A 22,546-nucleotide genomic window follows, 5' to 3' on the forward strand; every position below is an offset into this window, starting at 1 on the left:
TGGCAGTTTCTCAGAATTTTCTTGTTTTTGATTACCTTGGCAGTTATGAAGAGTACTGGTCAGGTATTTTGTAGAAACCCTCGATTGAGATTTCTGTGATGTTTTTCTCAGAGACAGGGGTTAAGGGTTATGGGTTTTTGCAAGGAAGACCACAGATGTAAAGTGCCATTTTCACCACATTATATTAAGGGTAACACACTATCCACAGAGCTACCACTGTTGATGCTGACTTTGATCACTCAGCTGAGGTAGTGTCTAACAGGTTTCTCCACTGGAAAGTTATTCTCCCCACTCCCCTTTCCATACTGTACTCTGGAGGGAAGTCACTATGCACAGCTCACATTTAAGGAGTGGAGAATTATGTTCCACCTTCTTAAGGGTGAGTGTCTACATAATTATGTGCAATTCTTCTGCAGGGAGATTTGTCTATTTTCTCTATTTATTTGCCTATTCAATCATTTATTTATATCGGTATGAACTCACGGATGTTTATTTTATACTTTGAGTAATAACCCAAAATTTCTATAACCTATAGATTATAGATCTATAATCTAGACTTTTTTTTTTTAGACAGGATCTAGCTCTGGCACCAACACTGGAGTGCAGTGGCTCAATCATGGCTTCACTGGAACCTCTGCCTCCCAGGCTCAAGGAATCCTCCCACCATGGCCTCCTGAATAGCTGGGACCATAGGCATATGCCACCATGCCCGGCTAATTTTTACATTTTTTGTAGAGATGGGGTTTTGCCATGATGCCCAGGCTAGTCTCAAACTCCTGGGCACAAGTGATCTGCCTGCCTCAGCCTCCGAAAGTGCTAGGATTACAGGCATGAGCCACCGTGCCAGCCTAGACTTCTCTATCTAATCTATACTTCCATAATCGAATGCTTTTTTACTTTGTTGCTCAGACTGTTCCAGCTTTGGCCACTGACAGCAGTTTCAGTTGGCTCCTATGTCCATTTGACATACTCTTATGACTTTTGGTTTTTCAGTTGGAATTCTTCCATACACTCTACCATATAAAATGTTCTAGGTTCATCTTGTGTATATTCTGGCCCAATCCCAGAATCAAGCATTTCTCCAAAAAGCCTGGATTTTACTGGAAAATGGTCTTAGAAACCAAGATCCAGGCTTAAGTGTACTCGTTGCTTATGGAGTGTCACTTCTTGTAGACCTCTCAGCTGACAGGAAAATAAATTGCCTGTGTGTGTGTGTGTGTGTGTGTGTGTGTGCATGTGCACTAATCCTTGAATATACACAGATCTATAAATATGTTTATATGTAACCATCTGTATCTATATTAAACTAAACATGAGTTCATACTGATACACTGATGATTTTCATGCACAACCAAACTGTCAGAAAATAAGAAGATTCCTCAGATGCCAGAAATGCAAGAAAAAGCAAAAATCAGAGAGACAAGCACGCCTGGAGCTGGCATTTTTCCCTGGGGTATATACCCATCCAGGTGGCCTAGAGTTTGGGCAAAGGAGACAAAGCAGGCTGAGAAGGGAGAGGTGGAAGGAAGAAAGGAAGGCTGTGCATAAAGCTAAGATTTATCCCAAAGCCAGGACCCCTCCTAAATTCTGAAGGGAGACACCTCACAGGGATGAGGCCCTCCCCACAGAGGGAAACAGCAGATGTGTTCTTATTTGGGCCTTGGCTCTGGACAGAGGGACAAAAAGTACAAAGACTCCCGTGAGAATGAGAGTTCGGGGGCCTAAATTCACATGCCCTGTGTGGCCAATAAAAATCCAAAGCAGCAAATGCAATTTAAGTGGGCCTGGATTGGGAATACCTCAGCTGCAGAAGCCCAAATTCTATCGAAAGGATTCCACTTTAAATCTGGTCTCAAAATATTCCCACAGATAATGCACAACAGAACATAAGCATCCAATCAAAAATCACCAAAGACCCTTGGAAATGTAAGAAGCTAGTCACAAAGACCACATACTGTATGATTCTGTTTATATTAAATGTCCAGGAGAGGCAAAGTGAGTGAGAGAAAGTAGATCAGTAGTTGCCAGGATTGAGGAAGAAGGGGGGATAGGGAGGCAGAATCTGGGAGGAAAGGAGGACTACTAATGATCCAAGGTTCTTTTAGATGGGATGAAAATGTTCTAAAATTCAATACCATTGTCATAATCTTGTGAATATACTAAAAAACAGTGAACTGGACCAGGTGCAGTGGCTCACGCCTGTAATCCCAGCAATTTGGGAGGCCAAGGCAGGTGGATCACCTGAGGTCAGGAGTTCGAGACCAGCCTGGCCAACATGGTGATACCCCATCTCAACTAAAAACACAAAAATTAGCTGGGCATGATGGTGCATGTCTGTAATCCCAGCTACTCGGGAGGCTGAGGCAGGAGAATCACTTGAACCCAGGAGGTGGAGGTTGCAGTGAGCCGAGAGAGCACCATTTGCACTCCAGCCTGGGCAACAAGGGCGAAACTCCACCTCAAAAAAAAAAAAAACTGAACTGTACACTTTAAATAGGGGAATTACAAGGTAAGGTATGAGATCCCAGAATAGAAAGAAGATATTGATGGAAAAATTGGTGAAATTCAAATTCTGAAGTTTAATGGTTATATACCAATGTTGGTTTTGTAGTTTTGACAAATACACCATAGTCATGTAAGATGATAACACTGGGGTAACCAGGGTGAGATGTATATGAAACCTCTCCATACTATCTTTACAAATTTTTTTTTAAAAAAATAGATGGGAGTCTCACTATGTTGCTTAGGCTGGTCTCAAACTCCTGAGCTCAAGGGATCCTCCTGCCTCAGTCTCCCATGTAGCTGGGCTTAGAAACACGTGCCTCCAGTGAAAGGAAAATAAATTTCAGGACCCCAGAATCACTAAGCCAAAGGGAAGTCAGGCTGGGAACTGCATCAGGTAAACCTGCCTCCCATTTTATTCCTAAATAAGATAGCTACAGAGATTTAAAAAAGCTACATACCACCCTCACAATCTGCCCACAAGGAAATTCCTTGTGGACAAAGGACAGGCAGAACTCAAAGCCATCCCTCTGCCCACGTGACACAAATGCGTACCGGATGGCTTCCTCTGCCCTATGGTTTCACTAAGCCAGACTAAGCAAAAGTGACTGTTCCTCTATGCTCCCCTCACATGTAAATTGTGTATTCAGTGAAAGGCTAATCAGAAACTCAAAAGAATGCAACATTTGTCTCTCATCTACCTATGACCTGGAAGCCCCCTCCCCTGCTTTGAGTTGTCCCACCTTTTAGGACAGAACCAATGTACATCTTACACATATTGATTGATGTCTCATGTCTCCCTAAAATGTATAAAACCAAGCTGTGCCCTGACCACTTTGGGTACATGTCGTCAGGACCCCCTGAGGCTGTGTCACAGGTGTGTCCTTAACCTTGGCAAAATAAACTTTCTAAATTGATTGAGACTTGTCTCAGATATTTTGGGTTCACATTCCACACCTGGCTATCTCTACAACTTTTCTTTAAATCTAAAAATATTACAAAATTAAAAGTTTATTTTTAAAAAATCAGCTGGCTGGTCACAGTGGCTCACGCCTGTAATCCAGCACTTTGGGAGTCTGAGGCGGGTGAAACACTTGAGGTCAGGAGTTTGAGACCAGCCTGGTCAACATGGTGAAACCCCATTTCTACTAAAAATACAAAAAAAATAGCCAGGCATGGTGGCAGGTGCTTGTAATCCCAGCTACTTGAGAGGTTGAAGCAGGAGAATCACTTGAACCTGGGAGGCAGAGGTTGCAGTGAGCCAAGATCGTGCCACTGCACTCCATCCTGGGCAACAGGGCGAGATTCTGTCTCAAAAAAAAAAAAAAAGAAAGAAAGAAAAAAGAAAAGAAAAAATCACCTAAGAGTGTGTTCCATCTAATACGAAGCAAATGGCAACCTTCTAAAATCCTGCAAGTCATTTCTTGAAATGCCCATGAGACCCTTGGTACTTTCTGTTGAGGTAAAGAAGGTTCATTGCAAAATAACATAACAAAGGTGCTCTCTAAAGACCATCAAGTACAAGACCCTCTTCAGGAAATGAGATGCATTAGTGGCCCACCCTATCTATCATTGCCTAACTAGCATTTTCTAGTCTTCACTGATGGTCACTCTACCATCTTGTGACTTTTCTTAGTCAATTCATTGACATTTAAGTTCATTTCCTTTTGTTTAGCAATTTTCAGCCTAGTTGTTCTTGTAACCATTTTTCTTGCTCTTTTCTAACTTCTCCAGTTCTTCTAGAAGCTTTGCAGCAGGGAACCAAATCTAGACACATATTACTCTAATAAACATTTGAAGGTTGCCAAGTATACAAGAGGTTTTTCAGCTCTCATAAAAAGTCGTAAGCAGTCAATTTCTAAATTGTTTTATAGCCCACTAGCTTCCTCAGGATTTTCTCTGCAATTTCAACCAGCTAAGATAAACAGCCATAATTCATCATTCATTGTTAATGTTAAATCAAGTTTAGCCTAAAGTTGCCTCCTTACATATTTTAAGTTTGACCTCAATGTTCTTCTGTACATCGTAAACTTTAACAAGTGGAGGTGTAAACAGACCGTACCTACATACTAGTGTCAATCACCGAGTTTTGGCCAATCAAATGTAGCCAAATGTTCGAATCTCTTCAAACAAGGCAAAGGCCAACCTGTAACCAGTCCAGCTGTTTCTGTACCTTACTTCCGTTTCCTGTACTTCACTTTCTTTTTTGTGTCCATAAATCTTCCACCATATGGCTGTGCTGGAGTCTCACAGCCTACTCCGGCTTGGGAGGCTGCTTGATTCGGGAATCATTTATTGCTCAGTTAAACTTCTTTAAATTTAATTTGGCTAAAGTTTTTAGTTTATCATTAAGATGAAAGAGAGCTTCATCTTCTATCTTGATGAAATGATTGTTTTAATATACAGCCTCACTTTGCCCTTCTTTTAAAGGTATGCCCTCATTACCATAACAAAACTGGTAATGAGATTAATATATTTCTAAAGACACTCTAAATACATCTGTAGAAAGAAAAAAACCTGTGTACATCAACTTAAGTTTTGCACCATAGTTAAACTAAATATGAAACTGGGTAAACTTTAACTCAACAAGACTGAAAGTACCAAAACAAACAAACAAACAAAAAACTTAGTATTTTACTTCCTTTTTGTAAACTCTTTCCCAGTCTGCATACATAAATAAGAAAGAAGAAAACCCTCTTTTTGTCCTTCCTTCCACAATTTATATAAAGTGGCTTTCTGAATTTAATTCTGTATAAATGTTCATTTGCCTCCTTTTTGTTAAATAATGTGCAGGGCCAGGTGCGGTGGCTCACGCCTGTAATCCCAGCACTTTGGGAGGCTGAAGTAGGCAGATCACAAGGTCAGGAGTTTGAGACCAGCCTGGCCAACATGGTGAAACCCTGTCTCTACTAAAAATACAAAAATTAGCCAGGTGTGGTGGCGGGCACCTATAATCCCAGCTACTTGGGAGGCTGAGGCAGGAGAATCGCTTGAAACCAGAGGGCGGAGGTTGCAGTGGGCCAAGATCGTGCCACTGCACTCCAGCCTGGGCAACAGGGTGAGACTCTGTCTCAAAAAAAATAAAATAATGAAATAATGTGCAGGTAAGTTAACATTTATTGTTTGGGGACAATGGGCAATTATCTTTTACTAGAATGCAGAAAGGAAGCTATAAACACCTCAACATCCCTAATGGACAAAAAATAGAAGCTCTTTGCAAGATCTTTCTGCCAGAGTATAGTTCACATGTTCCTAAGGCATCCTGGCCTTACTCTAGGTGAGGTGAAAGAAGATAGAAGATTCCAGAGCCCTAAAGGTCAACTCAGTTCACCCAACATGCGCTGAATTGCACACATTTCATTTGGAGAAATAAAGCAAATTATACAGGTACGATCTTTTTAGCTAAGTCTACTGAAATTGGAAGAAAAAATAGTCTTGGTTTGTCATCTTTACCTTCAAAATGTACTATTTTACAAGCTAAAACCAACCCTTCTGCACTAAGGTTGAAGGTCTTGAAATTTCAGAGCCAAATTGGTCTTAAAGAGTACTGTTTCCAGGAGATGGGGATATCAAGAATTCTGGATAGTCTACTGCCACCAGGCCAGTAGGAGGCAGAGCCATTTTTATCCCTAAGGCACAAGAGATGAGGGAATAGTTAATGTCCCTTACGTCCATGTCCCAAGTCACTTCTCTCCATTTAAGGGGACACTGGAAAAAACCCCAAGTCTTCAGCCTCCCCCAGCTCATTGCTCTTCCCCTCATGGGTCCCACTGTAAGTAGCACTCCGGAGTGTCCATATTCCTGGGGAATGTGAGCAGAGCAGGCAGTGTCACCATGGAAGGACCCCTCTCCAACCCTCTCACTCCCTCAATACCATAACTTTCAGCATTTGCTAAAGGAGAAAGTGTAGGGTGACCAGTCCCCCACCAGGTTATTTAAGGGTGTACGTCTGCTGCTTGAACCTTGAAGGGTGGGCAGTCAGCCAAGGTCATGGTGCTCAGCCAAGGAGCAGGTGTCCCTAAGAACCTAAACATCCCGGAGAGTATCTGCGAACACATCCAAAAAAAAATACACAGTTGCATCACTCAAACACAGGAGGCAAATAGCCAGAAAGTCATCTCAAAAGCAGTTTAGACACAAGAGGTGATGAGGATCTCTAGAGCTGTCCTGCTGCCACCCAGGAGTGTCCCATATGTAAGTCCTAATAAATTCACCTACTCGCCAAGTTGGACTTGTCTGAGTTATTCTTTGGTCCCTCGGCTCCTTCCCAGTTTGTGGAGGAGTTATAATTCCAGATTTTTCTCATAACACAAAGCCATGGCTGGAAGAACAGAAACAAAGCCTTCAGAAAAGGCAGAAAGGAAGTTCAAAAGTCACCAGAGCTCTGTATATACAGACATGAATCAATCCCTAAGAGACACTGTTAAGTTGAAAGGAAGAAAGGAAGAAAGGAAGGGAGGGAGGGAGGGAACCACACGCTATCACTTATGTCAGAAAATAAGACAAAAAGATTCTGGGCATATGTAGACACAGACTATCTCTGAAATCATGCAACTAAACCATGGAAATCTGGCCAGCTGGAAACAAGGGAAGCAGGGGTGAGAGAGATGGACCTTTCCTTATATTCCATTTTCTGCTTGTGACTTCGATAGTAAGTGCCTGTACTACCTAATCAGATAAGTGATTTTTTTTTTTTTTTTTGAGATGGAGTCTCACACTGTCGTCCAGGCTGGAGTGCAGTGGCGTGATCTCAGCTCAGTGCAACCTCCGCCTCCTGGGTTCAAGCAATTCTCCTGCCTCAGCCTCCCGAGTAGCTGGGACTACAGGCATGCATCACCACACCCGGCTAATTTTTGTATTTTTAGTAGAGATGGGGGTTTCACCATGTTGGCCAGGCTGGTCTCGAACTCCTGACCTCAAGTGATCCACCCACCTTGGCCTCTCCAAGTGCTAGGATTACAGGGCTGAGCCACCCTGCCCAGCTGGAAAAGTGATTTTTGTTAACTGTATCTATATAAAATAAAAGCTTTAAAAAAATCAATAAAAAATAAAAATTTAAAAGAATGTAATAGATAAATAAAATAAAAACAGAGAGCAAAAAATAATACCGGGGCAGGGGGTGGGGGAGTCTTAGGAACAAAGAAGTCTCAATCTAGTGACACTCACAGTTAAACCACTTCATGTAATTTCATGAAATGACTTTTGAGTTTAGCAACTTCCTGTAAGCCTTAGCAACCTTTTGCTGTGTACCTTTGCTGACTCATCTGTTTCAAGTCAGCCACAGAATGATGAATGAAACAAACTTAAAAAATAAATAAACAAATGAATAACAGAATATTTTAAATTTTTAATTCCTTGTTTGAAATAAGAGTTTAGGACAACTTGAACACAAACTTTTCAAATGTACCCTTGCTCTTCTCCAAATTACATTAGAACCTGAGTTCCCTGGTTTTAGTTTTGTTTTGTTTTGTTTTGTAAATAAACCTGACAATGGAATATTTATAATAAAATGATAGTTTGCTGGAAATCCCCAGCAATATCAGCCCAGAAACCTTCATTCAACTTTAAACTCTTCAAGGTGATTGTGGACTTTCAAAACCATCTCTCAAATTAGTCAGTTTTACTAAACCATAAAAGAAGATTAACCACTGATAACTTTAAAAAATTAAAAACAGAGCTCCACTAATACAAGGAAGTTGGTAAATGATTTATCAAGGGCTTTTTTTTTTTTTTTGGATAACTAAAAATCACATTGCAAATAGGTTAATGAATTAATCTTTTTGCAGATAGTTACATTTCTTAAGCCCAAAGAAATAGTTATCTTTTAATAAAGCACATTTTTAACCAGTACAAACTATTTGGAGTTACTTTTCCCACTGCCGACTCTCTATCCTTGTGTTTGCCTGGCAAAACTACTAGAAATTGACATTAATGAGACTGCAATAAGTTATCCCTTTATCTTGTTTACTAAAAGAGCTGACTTAAAATAGAAAGCCTTTGAAAAGCACACAGCCACTGTTACTAAGTGACATAAACTGAATTCTTTATACAAGTCACTGGTACAAAAGATATTCCCAGATTTTATCTCTTTAGATATAATCTTTTCATGAAATTTTCCTTTATAAATGTGATTCCTGGCTGGGTGTGGTGGCTTCCGCCTGTAATCCCAGCACTTTGGGAGGCCAAGGCAGGAGGACCACTTAAGCCCAGGAGTTCAAGACCAGCCTGGGCAACACAGTGAGACCCTGTCTCAATAAAAAATAAAAATAAAATAATAAATGTAATTCCAAGGCCAAGCTACAGAATACTTGAGAATATTTGACTATATGGCATCTTTCATATGTATGACTTGATTTTAGACTGCTAAAGGAAATTTCTACATGTTCACAGAAATCCGAAACAACTGGGCCAAAAAAAAAAGAAGACACTAATAGCTGCATTTATAACTGGAGGTGATGAGTATATCAACTGCACACAATGAAAATGGGAATAGAGTATGTCATCTTTAAATAACTCAAGATAAACATTTCACTATCAGCAAGTGAGCCATGAATTAACTTTCAAATTAGAAATTGGTCCCATTTAATCTGATATTCAGGTTCCAAATAATAAACAGGCCTAATTCAGTTGGTAAAAAGAACTGGCTCCCAATTTTATCTTAATTAAGTCATTCATTCCAATCCAAAAATGTAAATAAAATTCCATTTCAATTCAACAAACATGTATTTAGTTCCTACTTTGTCCTAACCATACAAAGATGACGAAGATTCATCTTCAGTGGTGGTAAATAAAATTAGTAAGGAGCAATTATTTTGGACCGAGCTCCTGCACGAGGCCCCAACAGACCAGACCAAACCAGAATGGAGTCACTGGTGCCAGGAGCTATATAAACAAACAACTTTACAATGGGCCCGTTTTAAAAAAAAAAAAAAAATAGGAGATTCACAGCAACCAACAGAAAAGGGGCCCAGTCTACCTGAGCCAGCATAAGGAAGTCCCATCTTTTTTAACCTTATAAGGAAAGTAACTTTGCTTGTTATTCTTTGCTTCTGCTTTCTTCAGCCTTTTCTACCTGTAAAGTCCACCTCTTCAGCTCAGCTCAGCCTTGCTGTTTTACAGATGGGAAGCTGCCTGATTCATGAATCACTCATAAAAGACAATTCGATCTTTAAATTCAATTTGTTAACATTTTCTTCTTTGATAATGATCACTACCCACAAAGAATGAGACTCTCTTCTCTTCCTCCTAGAATATTCTGACTGTCTCACCTGGCCCCTCTCCCCTCTAATTTCCCTCCTGCTTCTAAAGTAGCTGCTCCCAGGAAGTTCTCCCCTAGCACTGTCTCAGGAGAGGCCCAGAGATGCCGAGGCCCTGTGTCCTCTGGCAATGGTGTGTGCATTGAGCACGTGTATTTCAAGACTTACAGGCAAACAGCAGTTTACCAAGTATCTACATGTTTGTCTCACAGAAGGCACAGATAACTCACTAATCTCTGTATCTCCATTTAGCCCACTAGCATACAGCGCTCAATAAGTAACTATGGAAAGATGCCTCTCAGAGTCAGGCAGGACAGAGAGACCAATAAATATCTAAGAAGTAAAGTAAAAGGCAGAGCAATGTAACATGGATAGGATGCTATGGAGAAACAGAGAGAAAGAAGGGGTCCATTTGGCCCTGGTGGGGAGGGAGGACTGGGTTACAGAGGGAAGACGAGGAGAGGATTTTAGGGCCCAGCCTGAAAACAGGAATTGAGCACCAGGATGAGGAATAAACCTCCAAGGAGAAGGAAGTGTATGTGTGTGCGGAGGCTGGAGGGTATGAAAGACACACCGTGTTTGAGGGATAGGAAGTAAAGAGTTCACTGTGCTGAAAGCACAGCACGCAGGGAAAATGGTGCTGGAATGCAGTGCAGCAACCAGGAGCATGGCCTCCAGTGACAGACCTGAGTTCGAGTCCTGCCTCTGCCCCTTCCCAGCTACAAGCAAGTAACATAAGCCCTGGGGGCTGCTTCCTAACTTGAAATTTGGGGAACAGGCTGGGTGTGGTAGCTCACAACTATAATCCCCGCATTTTGGGAGGCTGAGGTGAGAGGATCATCTCAGGCCAGGAGTTTAAGACCAGCCTGAGCAACATGGCAAGACCACATCTCTATAAAAAATACAAAAAAATTAGCCAGGTGGGGTGGTATGCACCTTTAGTCCCAGCTACTTGGGAAGCTGAGGCAGGAGGATTGCTTGAGCTCAAGAGTTTGAGACTGCAGGGTGCCATGATCAAGCCAGTGTACTCTACCCTAGGCAACAGAGTGAGATCCCATCTCAGAAAGAAAAGAGAGAAAAGGAAGGAGGAAAGAAGAAAAGAAAGAAGAAATTTAGGGAAAGAAGGAAGAAATTTGGGGAATAACTTTTAGTGCTGTATTAACTGAGAGAATGTATGCAGAGCAGTGCTGAGAGCGTAAGCATTCAATGTATGGAGTTGTCAGTGTCCTTAAGCCAGACAGGTAAACTGAGGCCAAGCTGTGAAGAATCACCTCTTGTTCCACGACAGGAAGGCTAAAGCTCCAGGACACACTAGGCCTTTGCTTCAAATGCCAGGGAATATATGGCCATACCTGTGATCTCTCTGTCCTCTCTTCAATTATTGTCAAATCTAGGCACTAGACTGTGACACCAGCCAGCAGTCTCTAGTAGGCCAGCCCATCTTCTGGACTTATCCAGAACCCCCCAGCATGGAGACCGCCCATCTTCACACAAGCTCTGAGGGACAGTCCCCAACTCCACCAGGCCTGTCCTCTGCAACTGTGTGGACCTGGGGGTTTATACCTCACCATCGTACCCCCAACACATCTACATTCAATGCCCTCAGACTGCTTCCAAAAGGCCCTCCCACCACCTGCTAACAGCAAGCTCTTCAGAACCACAGAGGAACTTTCCACCACATGAACGTGCAGCTCCAGGAGGGACTGCAAAGCTCAGAGTCAGTCACTGGACACCACCTCATCAGGGCTCTGAGACCCTAGGGGGGCCACCCTACCTGCCCAGACCCCTCCAACTCCTCCCCAACCCTCACTCGCGGCTCGCAAGCTCCACTTCTCAACTTGCATCCATGTGCTGCCCCTAACTTCCTTCTCCCCCTCCTGTGTGACTCATCTTCCCACTGCCTTCCTCCCTCCACTGCTGACCTTCTTCACAAAACCCACCCTCTGTTCTCATTTTACCATCACGACAGCAAAGCCAAGGTCAGAAGCAGCAGGTCAGGGCTTTTCCAGACCTCCTACTGCTGCTTTGCTCTGTTTTCTTTTTCTTTTTTTTTGAGATGGAGTCTCGCTCTGTCACCCAGGCTGGAGCACAGTGGCACAATCTTGGCTCACTGCAACTTCCCCATCCTGGGTTCAAGTGATTCTCTTGCCTCAGCCTCCCGAGTAGCTGGGACTGCAGGCATGTGCCACCACACCTGGATAATTTTTGTATTTTTAGTAAAGATGGGGTTTCGCCATGTTGGCCAGGCTGGTCTCGAACTCCTGACCTCAGGTGATCTGGCCGCCTCGGCCTCCCAAAGTGCTGGGATTACAGGTGTGAGCCATCAAGCCCAGCCACTTTGTACTATTTTCCTTCCACTATCCTCATAGGAAAGCTTTCCTCCCTCCAGACTCCCCCACACTCCTAATATTACATGAGAGGATGCATGCAGAGGCATGGGCTGAGTGCATGACAGACAGCAGGCCGGGTCACACCCCCTCTGCTCCCTCTTCCTGCTTTCAGAATCTGCCCACCTCTGGTGACTCCTCCATATTCCTGGACACCTTAGGGACCTCATAGTCTTCTCCACCGCAACTCCCCAAATTCACCTGGGTACCGTCAATGTCAAGAAGGACAATCCATCAAATACAAATACCCCAGTTCCCCTGCTTGCTACACTCAACAGACTTTCACCTCCACCCTCAGGTGCACACCCCGATTTTCATCATCACCCAGAAAGACTTCACTAGAAATCCTTCACTCACATATCCCAGCCCTCCAGCTCTCTCACTTCCTCTGCACCTGCCCTCCACGACCCACCATCGCAAGAAGTTTTCCTCTTCACTCTTACCACCACCAACTACTTGTCAGCATCTTTCAATATCGGAGCTTCTTAACTTCCCAACAACCTTCTCTGAAAATTTCTGTTTCACTTTTGTTTCTGAAAGGAGCTGCTAAAAGAAAAAAAGCACATATTTGTGCATATTCATCCGTCTAAAAATGTATAATTGACAGTAGGTTGATTATACTCAGCAGCTCATTCAATTGACCTTGTCAGTGCTTTCTCAATTTCCCTTAAATACTTCTCTAACCCTGCACTCATCCGCAAAACCCTTGCTTCCTCCTCCATCCCTACTTCCTTCAGTGAGGACCTTCCGTATGCCTTCACAAAATGAAAATCTTTTCACAACTTAAACCCTGCGATGTCCTCCCTTGACTATAGTAATGGCTCTCAAACTTTAGTTGGCATAAGAATCACTCGGGAAGTGCCCTCACACCCTGATATTCAAATTCAGCAGGACAGGGCAGGATCCCAGAAACACCCATGGCAGAAGATTCTGATGACAATCCATGCACCATATTTGAGGAGATACGATTATCAGGCCAAATCCAGCCCACTGCCTGTTTCTGTGTGGCCTACATGCTACAAATGCATTTTACATTTTAAAGGGTTAAAAAAAATCTAAGGAAGAACATTTCAAGACGTGAAAATTCCATGAAATTTAGATGTCAGGATCCATAAATAAAGTTGTATGGGAACTCAAGCCTTGACTACAAAGAGACTTCAAATTAGTTTGGAATTAAGCTTACAAACCCAGCAAGATAACTAACAATATAAGGTAACATTTACCAAGCATCAAATGTAAACAGTAAATTCTACATGAGTCCAGCATGTCCTGTGGGCATCCCTTCTCTGTTCCACGATGGCACCATCTACAAACCTGTGCAGTGCCTACGCAGGTCTGTGAGCATACACAGCCTATATACTTACATGGGCCTTTTGTTTCCTCTAGAGTATATAAGCCCTTGCAGGATGGGGACCTTGATTTTTTTCATCCTTGTATTTCTACCATATGGCCAGGTACCTGGCACTAATAGCATTAAATAAATATTTAATTGATTTAACAATGACTGGAATGTGAGCTGAGCTTTTAATGAAGGACAAGACTTAGATAAGAAGAGAACTGAAGGTTGGGCTTTGCAAGCATGGCCAAGGGAAGCAACCAGGACTGACAGATCCAGGTAGGTAAAGAAACTTTGTAGTCGGCCGGGCGTGGTGGCTCATGCCTGTAATCCCAGCACTTTGGGAGTCCGAGGCAGGCGGATCACAAGGTCAGGAGTTCGAGACCAGCCTGACCAAGATGGTGAAACCCCGCCTCTACTAAAAATACAAAAATTAGCCGGGTATGGTGGCGCGCTCCAGTAATCGCAGCTACTCTGGAGACTGAGGCAGGAGAATCGCGTGAACCTGGGAGGCGGAGGTTGCACTGAGCCGAGATCATGCCACTGCACTCCAGCCTGGGTGACAGAGCTAGACTCTGTCTCAAAAAAAAAAAAAAAAAGAAACTTTGTAGTCATGGGCCCAGGTGAAATAATCAAACTCACTCCTGGTATCACCATTAGTCTGGAATGCCACGTCTTTAAAGCTGGTCTTCATTTATCCAGACTTGTAAATGGTGACACAAGCTTACATTAATAATCCTAAACCTTCGCTGTTTTAATCTCAAAATTATTTCCTGGATTCTTATCTCCTGGTCTATTTTCCCCTTGCCCCTTTTTCTGCTGATGCCAAATTAGGGGGGAAAAAAAAAGTACCTCGGAGAGTCCTAGTGTAACACTGAATTCATACTTCATGCACACACACACAGTTTGGGGGCACCATCAGGTGAAATACCCCAAAAATGCTTTGCTGGTGAGCAGAATTTCCAACCACCAAATTGGAAGTTCCTTAAAGCCTGGAAACACTTTCCATTTCAGCTTTCACAGCTCCTAGGACATAATGACGTAACTGTGCACTACACAAATTACTAACATCAACATTATCATATCTGTTTTGGCAACTGAGTCAGTCTTGCAAACCTTTAGTTTAAAGACACATTAAGTTACACTCCACAACCAAAACAAAGTGAGGAGGACAGGAGCAGATGATTCCTTGATTCCCCCAAAACAGGAAAGAAAAGTGCTTGCCCACTTTATCCTAAGTGAAGGTTTTTATTGGCATAATCCTACCACCTACCATAACTCCATATTTGCTCACTGGATAAGGGCCCATTATTTAGAAATAAAGTTTTCAACAACCTTATCTTTGAAGCACCTATAGAGGCCCCTAAGTCATCATCCCATTTCCTGTATTCTGCATCTGAATTATTATGCTCTATTTGTCTCTAATTAAGGGAGATAATTTTATATTTCACATCTTTAGGAGGATGTCAGACTAATCAAAATCCCTAAAACAAAAACCATGGACTTTTCCTGAGTATAGTCCTAACCACACACAGGCTTTCCTATTTAAGGAGGCCACGAAGTTAACAGAACAGATAAATGGAAGAATCAGATGAAAAAGAATGAATAAAGAGTTCTTCACATACGAAGCAGAATGCTTACCAGGTATTTCCATTTTTGCTGATAATAAACTACTTGACACAGGATCCAGAGGCTAAAGACATTCACAGGAGTGCAATTAATCAGGAATTAGGATGTTAAGACATTAGGAAATGATTCAGTGTCCTTAAGAGGCATACAAAAAACTATTTGAGTAACTTGAGATATATATTTTATAATTTTGAGCATATCCCAGGCCAATCAAAAGTCACTCTCTAATGGGACAGGAGCAAACACGTATCAAGGCCTGCACTCTTATCCTCAGGTTACCCCCTAGATCTGCCTCCACCTTTATCCTCCCTATCCTGTGCCACAGGAGGAGCCCCTGCAGGCTGAGGCCTTGGGGGCCACTGTGAAGAGATGGAAGGGCTACAAGGTAGGAAGAAGGGCTGAGGTTCTCTCTGATTCTTCATGACCTCCAGGCAGGTCCAACTCTCACAAATGGCAATGAAGTAACTCCACTTTCCCCTCCAGCTGCCCCCTACTTCTGATCTCAGCATCTCAACATCCTTTGTTGATTCCCTTAAACTTGCCCATACCCCTCTAAGTAATTCATTAAAGTCTGTTCATTTCAGCCGATGGGGTTGGTTCCCGTTTCCTGCAAGGACCCTGATACAAGAACCTTCCTAATGTCGGGCATTTCACATCAGATAAAATTTCTCAACCTCAAAATGTAGGTCTTATTGTCATCTCCCATTTTACATGAGGATGCTGAGTCTCCAAGAGGGTAGAGTACCAGCTGGCAGTCACAAGGGGAAGTTTGCTGGCAGAACTGGAATTGCACCCAGGTCAGTCTGACATCTAAGCCTTTAAAAAGCCTTAAAAATGTGAAAGGGAAAAAACACACAAAGCTTCCAAACTCGCAAGCCACAACGTAGCCTCAAACGACCTTATTTATGGTTTGGGGATTTTCCTTGGGCCTAAAATAAGCTACCTGGGGCACTGCCTTTTAAGTGCTTCTTCCACCAAGGGTCATCCAGACTCACTCCTGGTGGAGGGTGGTCAGACTGACCTAAGAGCTAAGAGATCTCAGGTGCTCCTGGCCATGGCAAACATTTCTCCTTCGGTTTATCCCAGAAGTCTCTCCCTCCCTCCCTCCCTCCCTCCCAGTTTTAAACATCCCTAAGGCTCTTTTGTTCCTTTTTATGAATTAAAACCAGAATTACCTTTATAGGAAAGTAGGGGATGCAATTGAAAGACATTAAAAACATTATTCTAGCACCTCCCAGCCATAACTTGCCATGGTCCTTTAGCCATACAAAAAGCCTTCCTGGAGTCTTTCTAGCTGTGTAGAAGAGCTTAGAAGAGAAAATGCAATTAAAATACCTTCTGATAGGGAGTGGAGAGGTAAGTACAAAACAAACTCCCCTTAAGGAAATTCAGCTATGAGTTTAATTTCAGAACTAAAGAATTTGCTATTATGTCTGCCTCTGCCTGGGTCCCTGGGTCTATCTCATCCTCACCAGAAACTAAAGAGTAATTTACAAAAGCACAAATGCTTTGGCACCGAAACCCTTCCCAAGTTTCTGACTTTCTGTATTTTGCAACTGATGAGAACGCAATGGTCACATCAGGTGGAGTTCTCAGTCAGGTCCTCAGAGTGAGCCAGGTATGAGGGTGGCTCAGTAAACAGGACCCGAATAAGGCAAATGTCCAGGTCTCACTTTCTCATTGCTGAAGGGGTGTGCGCAAAGGGCAGCAGGTGTGCTCTTGTTAAAAGGAAAGGAAAAGGAGCACCGGTGAGAGGAAGGGGAAGAAAACCAGGCAAAAAAGCATGAAACAAAACAGGAGCGCAGTGGGTCCTCCCCCAGCATGCCCTGCCCAATTCTATTTAAATCAACATTTACTGATTGGGTCACTACTAAGTATCCCGCAGATCTAGCCTGCAGCACCTGAAGAGACAAGGAAATGAGTAAGACGGGCTTCATCTTCAGGAAGGTTTCTTGCCAGGAATCACTGTTGTTGCCATTTTTAATTTTAATGGTTGTAGATAATTCCTGGACAGTTCAAATAACTTCACTGGGGCCCCTCTCCTCCCCCTAACCTGTCCTACTCAGAAGCTCCAGCCCCAGGCATATGAGCCAACCGAACCCTGGGAAAACCAAAGTGTCCCTGTGTGTCCCGCATCACACACGGTACAAAATAACTGTCACCCCTGAACAAGCCTCGCCGCAGAAGTCTAAAACCCAGGTCTCGCATTCAAAATCTATAGACTACAGTCTACAGATTCATCGCGCTTATTTTTTAAGTAGGGTCATCTAAATTAAAAACAATAACGACTTGAGGACACTGATGAAAGAAACACTGGTTTCATGTATCAGACTACTTCAGAACTTGATTACAGGAAACGAGGCAATCCCAAACTTAAAGAAAAAAAAGTTCAGTAGAACTTGCCGCGCAGGCTGTACCAATATTTTTTCACACTCACAAGGAGAAAAACACTAACACCAACTCAAGAAGGGAAAACACACACACACACACACACAAAAAAAAACCAACTGTCTAGTGTGTGGCTGTAAAATACGCCATGGAGGCGGAGGGACGGTGGCTAACACTTTCGCCCGCCCCATGCAAGCGATCGCTGGGGAGCTGGGGTCGCTGCGCTCCCGACCCGCAGTTACCTGGTCCAGCGGGATGCCCAGGAGCTCGCTGAGCGGGTGCAGGCAGGTGGAGCCCGTGGTGCGGTAGGAAAGGCTGGACGGCTGCGGCTCTGCTGCCATCCTGCATCTTCGGGAGGTGGCTGCCCCGGTCCCAGCCCGCAACACCCCCCGCTCGGCGTCCTCCCGCCCGGGTGCTCTTGGGTGGTTGCCCCGAGAGGCGCACGGCCGCCTGGTTCGCGGGGGAGCGAACGGGAGGCCGGGGAATGCGAACCGGCGCAAACTCTCGAGGCGCAAACTTGGCGTTGGCGCTGGCGCTGCAGCCACGGGCGCCGTAGGAGGGCCGGGCCCAAGGCGCCCCGCTTCCCGCTCCCTTCCTCTCCGCGCCCATTGGCCCGGCCGCTCGGGACGGCCCCGAGAGGAGGGAAGGAGGGAGGAAAAGTGGGGACTCCGAGCCCGGCCCCCAAGCGCCGCCCGGCCCGCCCAGCCTGGCCTGCACCGAGGCCGACCGGGAGAGGGAAAGCGACGCCAGCGGGCGCCGCCGCCTGGCCCTGCAGCTGGAGGCGGGACGCGCCTTTCCTCCTCCCGGGCTGACCGTCCTAGCCCCCCGCCAGACAAAACGACCTCACCCAGCGGGCGCCTTCCACTAGAGAGCACCACCCACCCCGCCCCACCCTGTTTTGGTTTCGCCGCCGCAGTCGAAGTGGCTGAGTGGCTGCGTTTCCCTTTCAAGCCGTAGAGGGTTCCTCTGCCGGTGGCTGGAAGCTGGAGAGACCCTGCGCTGCTAGCGAGCGCCGCAGCCACCAGACTCCCTACTTCCTTTACCCTCCTCTGCGCTAGGCATAGTTTCCTACACCCTGATCTGACATGTTCTGTGTCACACAAGCAAATACAGGGGACTGCTAGCTTCGGGTCACTTCCGTCTCTGTGGAGTGAGAATTATTTCACCTCTGTAAGAAACGGTGTTTACTGTCATACTATGTGCATTCTGATAAGTCATTTGCATGCCACGGGTCCTCAAAAAGGGTGCCTTGCTCCTTAACTTGTCTGCCCCCAGACACCCACACATCAATGTTACTTGGAAAACTTTTCCAAGTTATTGCTAGGTTCTGAGAAACATAAAAATCTTGAAGATCCTTTTCAGGAATCGCTAGCTGATGAAAAAGGGTTTCTGGAAGGTAATATTCTGGGCTGCTGGGTAGAAAACCAAAGAAAGTGAGCTCACGTGGCCCCCAGCCTCCGCTGGGTAAACCGGCATTCGATCAGACGGGCAATGACTTTCGGGGCAGACTTTATCAATGTGGCCTCCAGCTTCAAATTAAACCGAAGGCCTGTCAGGCACTGGCAACACCTTACTCTCCAAGACTCAGGCCTCACTCTTGCCTTCTTCAGGAGTTTTATCACCATCAAACTGCACTGAGCATTAAATTGCCAGGCCAGAGTTTCTCAACCTATGTCCCCTGTGGAGGAGGAAAAAAAAAAGTCTGTACCACCACTCCCACAAGCTAACCGAATGGAGATGTCACCACCAGATGATAATCTCTACCACTCACAAGCAAACCCACACTACAGACAGACAGACAGACACATGCACACACGCACACAGGCGTATACTTGAGGATCACTAGGCTAGATAGGTTCGTTTAATATCATAGAGTCCTGGAAAATGACCAGCATTGGAGCAACATTCATCTTATCTGGAGCTAGATGACAGCTGAAGTGAGGTATATGAGAGCAGACGGAGCTTTGTTTAAAAGGAAAAAAAAATCAACACTCAGATTTGAGTTGCTGGAAAACAGAAGTAGGTCAGTTTGGGAAGTATTTCTGGAGCAAGTGCCTCAAACCCTTTATAATTTTCACAAAGCTATGCCTTTTAGACTTCAAAGAATAGTCCTCACATAGGCCATATATATATATGTGTGTGTGTGCGTGTGTATATATATTTATTATAAATATATTAATTTATATAATCATATATAAATATATTTATATATGTAAAGTTTTATATGTACATATATTAGCCTTACACAGGTTTATATATACATATATTACACAGTTTTTATATATATATTACACAGGTTTGATATATACATATGTATATATGTATATGTAAAATATATACATATATTAGCCTTACACAGGTTTTTTTCTTAACCCCAGGTTTCGAATCTATTAAGGGAGCTTAAGTGACTTGGTTGTATTTAGGGAGGTTAAGTAAAACGTGTCTGTCTGATTCCAGAGCCTGGGCTCTTTATTCATTATGCATTGCCTCCTCTAAAACATAGTATTTTTCTCTTTATCAAGAGGCCAGCCCACACACCTGATACAACCTTGTCATTTTTGTAGACGAGACATTACATTTACCATTGAAAATGAGGTGGTAGGGGTGATGCCACAGACACGCTGTCTCTCCTGTTTTCTATTTGCAGTAGAGTGAGGCTTGATATCAAGGTCAGTTTTATAAATCTTCCTTATGGAACCATGGTCAGAATGTGACATTATCCAGGAGATCCACTGCACATCCTGAAGACAGGTCAAAAAATTAAAGCCAGGCACAAAAAGACCTGAAAAAGATTCTAGCACATTGGGAAGGGCTGCATGTTACCATGGACTAATAAAAACTCTACAAACTGCTGTAGAGTCACTAGGCTTTGGCAGAGTGCCTAAGGAGTTCCTAAAGAAGTGAAGTATTTTGATTTTAAGTAAATAAACTCCATGCCATTGTATCATGGATATTCAGAGGCACTTTCCATACTTCCTACTTCACATACCAAATCAAATCAAACAACATAACTGATAATCAAAGAACAAAACTGAATTAAATACATCCTCAAGGTTTACAAAGGTATAATCCTTCAAGGAGATAAAACTCTAATGATACCTTCAGTCTATATTCAACCAAAAACAATCACCAATAAAACTAAATTTAAGCCATCTGAAATGATATAACCCATGTAAAAAAAGAATTACCATTTTAATAATACTACATATTAATGTAATGATACTATATATTCACAGAGCACACTCACTTATCCCCTTTGATCCTCCCAACAACTCTATGAAGTTGGAAGGGCAGGTGTTATTATCATTTGTATTATTATGTCATCTCAATTTTTATTCAAATGAATACTGTTTCTAATAAATTGCAGCTAGCTTATCCATTTAGTAAACAGCAAGTGTAGGGTTCAAACTTGGGTATTCTACTGTTCTTTTTAACTATACAGAAATCTTTTTATTATACTTTTTATTATACTAGGAGTATAATACTATTTTCCTTCAGGAAAATAGCAGAAATTGTTGCCTGCATAGGACATTAAATTCCAGGCTTAACATTTGAGAGCTGATCTGAAGAATGGTCAAAATTGACCCATGATAGGTATCACCACTGTTTTTTGAGCAGTTTCTTTAAGCATCATCCACAAAACTTCAGGTAATTTATGTTTTTCAATCAATGATCCATTCCTTCATGTTTTAGCTCAACTGATGTGTGTTTGCTTGGATCATATATTGCAACCTGCCTACCCGACGTATTTTCCAAGCTTGGGATCACAGTTAAACATTGTACATGTTCAGAAAATGAAGAAACTAATATAACTGAACATCTGCCAGATTTAGCTATGACTGCTATGTTATAGCATTTTTTTCTTAAGAATACTGTATTAGACCAGGAATTAACAGGCGCAGTGGCTCATGCCTGCAATTCTGACACTTTGGGAGGCCAAAGTAGGAAGATGTCTTGAGGCCAGGAGGCCAAGAACTCAGCCTTTAGAGCAAAACAACTGGGTATGAAAAACCAGTACTGCCTTTTACTTGTTTGGGGATTTTGAGCAAATCAATGAACTTCATGAAGGCCCAGCTTCCTCCTCTGTAAAGTAGGAATAAGAATAATGATCCCTTGCAGCAGGTCTAAGAACTGGAGGAGAGATTTTGTTCAAAAAACATAAAAGAACTGAAGCTTACCCTTTCTGCACTAATGTTTCATTTTTGCCTTAGTTTTAGGGGAGGGAGATCTTTCTAAAATGCATTGCACATGACCCTGAATACTAAAACAGAGTTAGTGATCTTAGCTTAATCATTACTGATGACTCAGGCATTATTGTGAACAAGAACCCAACCTGCAATACAGCAATGTCTTGAAGTCCACTGACACATCAAGAGTTTGTCCTTGCGGCCGGGCGTGGTAGCTCACGCCTGTAATCCTGGCACTTTGGGAGGCTGAGGTGGGCGGATCGCTTGAGGTCAGGAGTTCGAGACCAGCCTGGCCAACATGGAGAAACCCTATCTCTACTAAAAATACAAAAATTAGCCAGGCATGGTGGCACATGCCTGTAATCCCAGCTACTAGGGAGGCTGAGGCCAGAGAATCACTTGAACCCGGGAGGCGGAGGTTGTGGTGAGCCGAGATCGTGCCATTGCACTCCAGCCTGGACAAAAGTGAAACTCTGTCTCAAAAAAAGAAAAAAAAAAAAAAAAGAGTTTGTCCTTGCTCTAAACTATGCCCAGAGAGGTACACTTTCTCAACTACTGTGTCTACTTTCTAGTTTTTCCATTTCCCCTTCTGCTCTTGTATTTCACTTGTCCCTGCCTTGCCTGCTACTTTGGTTCTCCTGTGAACTGGGGAGCTCTACAAATTGCCGTAGAGTCACTCGGCTTTGGCAGAGTGCCTAAGGAGCTCCTAAAAAAGTAAAGTATTTTTATTTTAAGCAGATAAACTCCATGCCATTCTATCCTCCACGCCATTGTTTCAGAGGCACTTTCCATACTTCCTACTTCTTTGACTGTGTTCCAAATAGTTACTATTGCCAAAGAAGTGTCCTATGAATAACGAAG

At 43.3% G+C, this 22,546-nt stretch overlaps 1 protein-coding gene across 2 annotated transcripts in view; it reads right to left on the minus strand.

The window, feature by feature from the left end:
• MBOAT1 (membrane bound O-acyltransferase domain containing 1) overlaps nucleotides 1-18,586 on the minus strand; it is a 111,454-nt gene extending 92,868 nt beyond the window's left edge. Inside the window, exon 1 of one of the 2 annotated variants that reach the window (XM_009450581.4) lies at nucleotides 17,741-18,586. In XM_009450581.4, the coding sequence (XP_009448856.2) occupies nucleotides 17,741-17,839 (99 nt within the window). In that variant the 5' untranslated portion in view covers nucleotides 17,840-18,586. Of the gene's footprint in view, nucleotides 1-12,557; nucleotides 12,648-17,740 lie in introns of those variants that run through there. The other variant, XM_063812804.1, reaches the window with a different exon arrangement.
• Nucleotides 18,587-22,546: the final 3,960 nt, after the last annotated feature.

Source organism: Pan troglodytes, chromosome 5 (genome assembly GCF_028858775.2).
Source record: "Pan troglodytes isolate AG18354 chromosome 5, NHGRI_mPanTro3-v2.0_pri, whole genome shotgun sequence".
Lineage (NCBI taxonomy): Eukaryota > Metazoa > Chordata > Mammalia > Primates > Hominidae > Pan > Pan troglodytes.